General features: G+C 42.2%; 1 protein-coding gene across 2 annotated transcripts in view; it reads left to right on the plus strand.

Annotated features, from left to right (window-relative positions):
* camkk1a (calcium/calmodulin-dependent protein kinase kinase 1, alpha a) overlaps positions 1–6,235 on the plus strand; it is a 40,459-nt gene that overhangs the window by 30,798 nt on the left and 3,426 nt on the right. The window contains exons 10-16 of one of the 2 annotated variants that reach the window (XM_053846297.1): positions 64–263; positions 2,157–2,210; positions 2,330–2,403; positions 2,838–2,925; positions 4,079–4,207; positions 4,302–4,405; positions 4,986–5,033. In XM_053846297.1, coding sequence (XP_053702272.1) covers positions 64–263; positions 2,157–2,210; positions 2,330–2,403; positions 2,838–2,925; positions 4,079–4,207; positions 4,302–4,405; positions 4,986–5,033 — 697 coding nt within the window. The remainder of the gene's footprint in view (positions 1–63; positions 264–2,156; positions 2,211–2,329; positions 2,404–2,837; positions 2,926–4,078; positions 4,208–4,301; positions 4,406–4,985; positions 5,034–6,235) is intronic. The other variant, XM_053846298.1, reaches the window with a different exon arrangement.

Genomic DNA, 6,235 nt, shown 5'->3' on the forward strand with positions numbered 1-6,235 from the left:
GAGCTCTTACATTTATACATTCATACATGTGATGGTTTTGTTTTTCTCTCCTGAATCTCTCAGTGCACTACCAGAAGATTGTCCACCGCGACATCAAGCCTTCCAATTTGCTACTGGGCGACGATGGCCATGTGAAGATTGCAGATTTTGGGGTCAGCAACCAGTTCGAAGGCAACGATGCCCTCCTGTCCAGCACAGCGGGCACGCCAGCCTTCATGGCCCCAGAGACGCTTTCAGACAAGCGCAAGAGCTTCAGTGGCAAAGTAAGTTTCATGAAATTATTTCCAGTGGAACATGGAATTAGTCATTTTTGTTTTCAGTTAGTAGTTCCTCTGCGCTCAGTCTGGTGTTTCATGTTCACTCGGCCCACCAGAGTTAGGGTAAGGTGAGCGAGATGCTCTTTAGTCTTTAGAGATGTTGAGGAAGGTGAAGCATTTTGCAACAACGTTTTTCTTTTCAATGCATTCAGTTTTAAAACTGTATTCTAAATATGTAACATCCACAAACAAATCCACCCACCAGGTGTGAGTGGGATGGCTCATTGTGTGTTTTGGTGAACTTCTGTTGGAGCAGCGGCTGCAAGTGTCGCCGGATTAAGATAAATCGCAGATGAGTTTGGGATTCTTTTCTGCTCGAACAATGAGCCACTGTTTGTCTAATGTTGTTTTCTTTTTTTTGCTTCCACTTGAGTCGCATTGAGCTTTAAGAGGAAGTGGTGGTCACTCATCTTGTGACCAGTGAAACTGGCCTGTAATACAGTGCAACATTAAAAAAAAAAAATAAATAAATAAATATCCAAGCTTACACTTAAATGCTTGTAAGATTAAGCTCCAACCTATCGTGAAAAAAATACAACTATTTACATGAAGATTTTTACAGTGTGTCATTAAAATAAGTGTTACACAACACAAAAATGTGTTTATGTAGTATTTTCTATGCTAAAATATTCATCAATGAGATTTTATTTTTTACTTTAATTCATCGCTTTACATTTTTACAGTAATTAAAATGTCTTGACTCTTCAGATCCATTTTAATTTAATCATTTATTTATTATTTATTATTCATTTAATTAATCACTATTTTATTCATTTTACTTTATAATACATCCACCCTATTTTGACGAATAAGTTGCATTAGAATTTTGAACTGAACAAAAGAACTGTTTGAAGATATTAGCATTTGGCATAGATGCAGCTTGTAGCAGATACAACACATTTCCTTCACAAAAAGGAACGTGTGAAGAAATGTGCTGGTTTTTGTGTTAAAATAAGTATTTTCATTCCAATAAAAATGTCTGTGACTTTGAACAAATATGATATCTTAAAATTATTAAGATATTTTTCATTTAGTAAGAAAAATTGCCTTGTTAATCAACCAGTAGTAGATGTATTCTTTTTTTATTGTTTGTAAGTGAATTTTCAATTGTGTTATGTAGGCTTTTACACCGACATGGTTGGGGCAGCTCCATGTCCTTTCTATATGGATGTTTGTGCAGCTCACTAGCTCTAGAGATGCATAAAAATCTAACTAGTGCCCTGAACACCTGATCGCCAACAAATCCTGTTGCTTTCATGACCTCTAAAGAGTATTGTTCAAGTTAGAATGGCATAAATGTCAAGAATGAATCCTGAGATCTCCCAAAAGGGTATTTGACGAAACATGGGGAAACTAGACTGTTCCGGATGTTGTGACAGAGAAAAATAGGCACCTGTTTCCTAACTAAAAGTGCCATTCAGAGACTGCTCATTGAAGAAATTAGAAGAAATTAGTTGATAGCCCTGAAGCTCTTCTTCATTTAGCAATATATTCGCTGCCTTTTGCTATCCAACTATGTAAATTCTTTCTCCTCAAGGAACTTCTGATGTCTCACTTTTATATTCCCATTGAATAGAAGTTGAAACCCTGCAGCAATGTCTCATATAGAATGACATCATTCTTCGGTGTAAATCTTTCATCTGAATCCTTCACTGATGTATCAAACACTTGAGCGGCCCTTTATATCCTTTCACTTCAGATGATGAATCGAAGTGATTCTTGTGAAGGTTGTGGGGAACAGTGGAATCTGAATAATGAAACAAGCGCTCTGATCTTCTTGGTCTTGTGCCTTAGCATCTGCGTACTGATCTGGATGTGCTTTTTTGTTTTTTGTCTCAGGCGCTGGATGTTTGGGCCATGGGAGTCACCCTCTACTGTTTTGCATTCGGAAAGGCAAGTTGAGTGATCCTCTTTTCTCAGAATGCTTGTTCTGTGTGTTGCTTTTCTTGTCTCCTGTGCTTCACTGATTTAATGTGTTTTTTTTTTTCATGTCTCCCCTGCACCACCTGCAGTGCCCCTTTATTGACGACTACATATTGGCTTTGCACAATAAAATCCGGACCAAGCCTGTGGATTTCCCCGAACAGTAAGTGCATCTCCTTCATCCTCCTCCAGCCTTGATTAAAAGAGACAGCAGCAGCCGCTTCCAGTGCACAGATGGGGTCACTTTGTCCACCATTCTGCGTCTGTGTCGAGCCAGCAATTGCATTTTTTTCCCCTGTTTCCCTCACAAATTGCTTCTGGAGAAATATGAATTGCTCGGCATAGCAACCGACATGCGGTAAATGTCACCTGTGTGTGATCAAAACAGAAGCAAAGGCTGCTGACGCTGCCTGCTAAATGAAAATGTAGGTTTTGTTGATTGAATAATGCTGAGAGGCGCAGGCTGAAATTACAGTTTCTCCTAGTGGTCTGAAGTGGAGTTGCAGAATTATACTTTTGAAATGCACAAAATCAGGCCCTTATTTTGAGCAGGAGGTCTGTTTGTTTTATGTCTTCCTTCTTTTTTGATCTCTTCAGACCAAAGATCAGCGAAGAGCTTAAGACTCTCCTGCTGCAGATGCTGGATAAAAACCCCGACGTGAGGATCACACTTCCTGAGATCAAGGTAATGCTGAGGAAAAGGTTCCCCGACGCCCTCATGGATATAAGCATACAAGGGCTTCCATGGAACAGCAGGTTGTGACATGTCAGCTCCACTTCATCTGTGAGGCTTCGAACCTGCTGGGCCTGATGACGTTCCCTGTGTTCCCATGAGATGCACGGTGGATTGATAGCGCCGAGCTAAAATATTGACGTTCACAAATGTGCTCTTGATGTTGTATTTTCTTTACTGTAATATCCATCAGTGATATTTGCTTTTAATTTCTTTTTATTTATTCAGTAAGCAGTTATTTTCAGTTTAGTTACATGGATTAGATCCATTTGAATTTTCATCACCTTTTGAGTCATTCATTTTACTACAATGCAAATGAATACACTCCAATAGAATTATTCGAAATTAGTTTGTATATTTTCTTTTTGCTTGAGATCTGAAGAAGAAATTAGCATTTAGCTTCACTGCCATAAATGTAGCTTGCTGCATTTCCTTCACAAAAATATGGTCAATGAGAGATGCTTTCAGTGTATATTTGATTCATTCCTCTCACTTTTTCATTCATCAACATTCATTGTTGAATTAATTTTGTATTGTTTGACATTGATTTGTATACTTTCATTTTGTGTCTGACTCTCATTTCTGTTTTACGCTATATCAGTGTAAATGCAGCTTGTTTCCCTCCGCAGTTGACGCTGAATAAGCCCCAGATCTTGAATATCGATCGATAGTAATGCCATCTAGACATCATGTTAGCCTTGTTTACTATTGGTGCTATGACTTTTTTTTCTTCTCTTGACAACATAGCCTGTAGCCATTATTTGATTTCTGCTTAATATGAATGTATATTTTATACAGCTATTGTCGCTAACCAGGTAATGACAGTATCGTACTGACTGTGATATACCAGCTCAGTGCAGCAGAGTATCGAGTAGCCGCATGTGTGCTGTTGGCATTAGCGCTGTGAACAGGTGCCGCTACGCTAATGTAAACAATCAAGTCTTCAAGCTGATCAATGTGATTGATTATATTCCGCGCCGATCAGATTTTTGTCTCCGGGCCGTGTCGCCGCAGCGGGCTCATTTATTGATGTTCATTTCAATCTCTGAGCACGAAACCGATGCGTCCGCACGGCTCGGCCATTGATCCCGGCGGTTGTGTTCAGGTGGATCCTTGGGTGACGCAAGGCGGGACGGACCCGCTGCCTCTGGAGGAGGAGCACTGCTCGGTGGTGGAGGTGACCGAAGAGGACATCCAGAACTCTGTCAAGTTTGTTCCCCGACTTTCTGCCGTGGTGAGAATCACTTCATATTTATTTTCATCTAGTATACTGAAACGTATCCAACGGAGAAATCTGTTTAGCACCTGCTTGCCTCTGTCTCCTCCAGATTCTGGTGAAGGCCATGCTCCGAAAGCGCTCATTCAGCAACCCGTTTGAGTGTCCGAGCAGGAGGGAGGAGCGCTCCATGTCTGCACCTGGCAGCCTCCACATGTAAGAGAGCCGAGGCCCTTGTGCGCCAGCAGGTTCTCCTGCAGCAGAAGCTCTTTGTTTCCATAGCACCATCATTTCATTGGTGAAGCCGCCGGCGTTTATTACTGTTTCTTTGTGTGGGGATGGAGGAGTAGAGGGACCGGGGGAGAAATCATCACAGCTTCCAAGGGGCTCAAGGCTGACCTTGTTTTCACATCTGCCGCTTCATGCCAGAGCGAGGATTCTAGTCATCATGCTGCAGAACATACCACCCAGGTTCACACTGAAGCACCTGTCCTGGTGATTCAGAATAGTAATGTTGCTGTCTTTTGCCAAGTCAGTCATAGTATGAACACTCGCCTTAGTTATGATGTTACAAAATATATATATATTTTTTATACTGGTATCTTCATTCCACATCTGCCGTTCTATTTAGCTTCTCATGAACGCCCAGTCATCTTTCCTTTGACACATGACACAAGTGTCCGCTTGACAGAGCTGAACTCTCATTAATGTGGGTGCAGAACCCTCCCAGAGTTCACCTCCTCCCATGTTCCCACACACCTGTGACCTCTCCGTCTTCTCTCTCACTCGGCTGCAGGGACTCGTGGCCTCTGCGGCCCTCTTTTAAACTCCACCCCTCCCTCAGGTAATGCCACTCCGTCTGTCCCGTCACCTCCAACCCCTGCTTTTCTCCATCTATTCCCATGTCGGTGCAGTGGTCCCCCTCACCCGCTGCTGTCCGTCGCTGCTCTGTCCACGTTGTTGTGCCATCTGTTCAGATGCGATGTGGAAAATATTTGTCAGTCTTCTTACAGGAGGCTGGAAACGCCATTTGTAAGGGATATTTGTTGTTTTCAGACTCATATGAATATCTCTCTGTAGTTTAATCGACAAATTTTCTGTGATGGCTGCTTTCATTTTGTCTTGTGGAGTAGCGGCCACTAGATATTCTTTCAGCATTGCTCTCACCAAACCTTTTATTAGGAAATAAATGGTAAAGTGGAGAAGAGTGCGGCACTGAATAAATAATGGTTCGAGCTCGGCCGCGCTGCCACGGTGGTTAAATCAAGCGCCTCCTCTTGTCATTCACAACGCTGTGCTGAACTTGCAACTTAAGCTCACTTTTCTGTGCTGAACTTGCGCAGTAGTAGACACAATTGGAGTGATTTATTTATTTATTTTTCATTAAATCCTCACGATGATCACCAGCCACTTGCTCTTCTACTAGTAGGTGGAGCCAAAAGCAGTTTCACTTGGTTAAGTGCTGTTTTCAGAAGGACTCAAACGAACACAAAACTAGCGTCGCATTCACCTTGGCGAGAGCCATCCCAGCATTTTCAAAGAAGGCGCCCGATGTTCAGCTGAGGTGATGTCAGGCCTGCTGTCCAAGTCTTTGACTGAAGTGTTAATTCAAGTTCAACCGTTCCCCTTTGACTTGACGTGCGTGCGTGTGTGGTGACTGTGACTGTGGCTGAGAAATGAGTCTCCACTGCATCTGACATCCACTCACACGTTTCTATCCTTGTGGGGACATTGTGAGGTTTCTCATTGCCATAATGCTTTCCCCATCATCTTCCCCTAGTTATTTTGAAGTCTTCATCCTCACGTTGAGGCTTAACCGTGTGGGGTCCAGCCAAATGTCACACGGTCCTCACAAGGATGGTGTTTTGTCAGGAATTGGTCCCACAAAGTAGACTCAACAAGCCGACACACACACACACATACACACACACACACACACGTGACACAGTCATAGAATCGTTTTCTGCTGAACATTATTTCAAATCAATACGGTGTTTTATGAAAAGATGCAGTTTTGATATGAAAAAAATGTGTTGATCCAAATGC

This window comes from Synchiropus splendidus, chromosome 17, assembly GCF_027744825.2.
Source record: "Synchiropus splendidus isolate RoL2022-P1 chromosome 17, RoL_Sspl_1.0, whole genome shotgun sequence".
NCBI classification, from domain to species: domain Eukaryota; kingdom Metazoa; phylum Chordata; class Actinopteri; order Syngnathiformes; family Callionymidae; genus Synchiropus; species Synchiropus splendidus.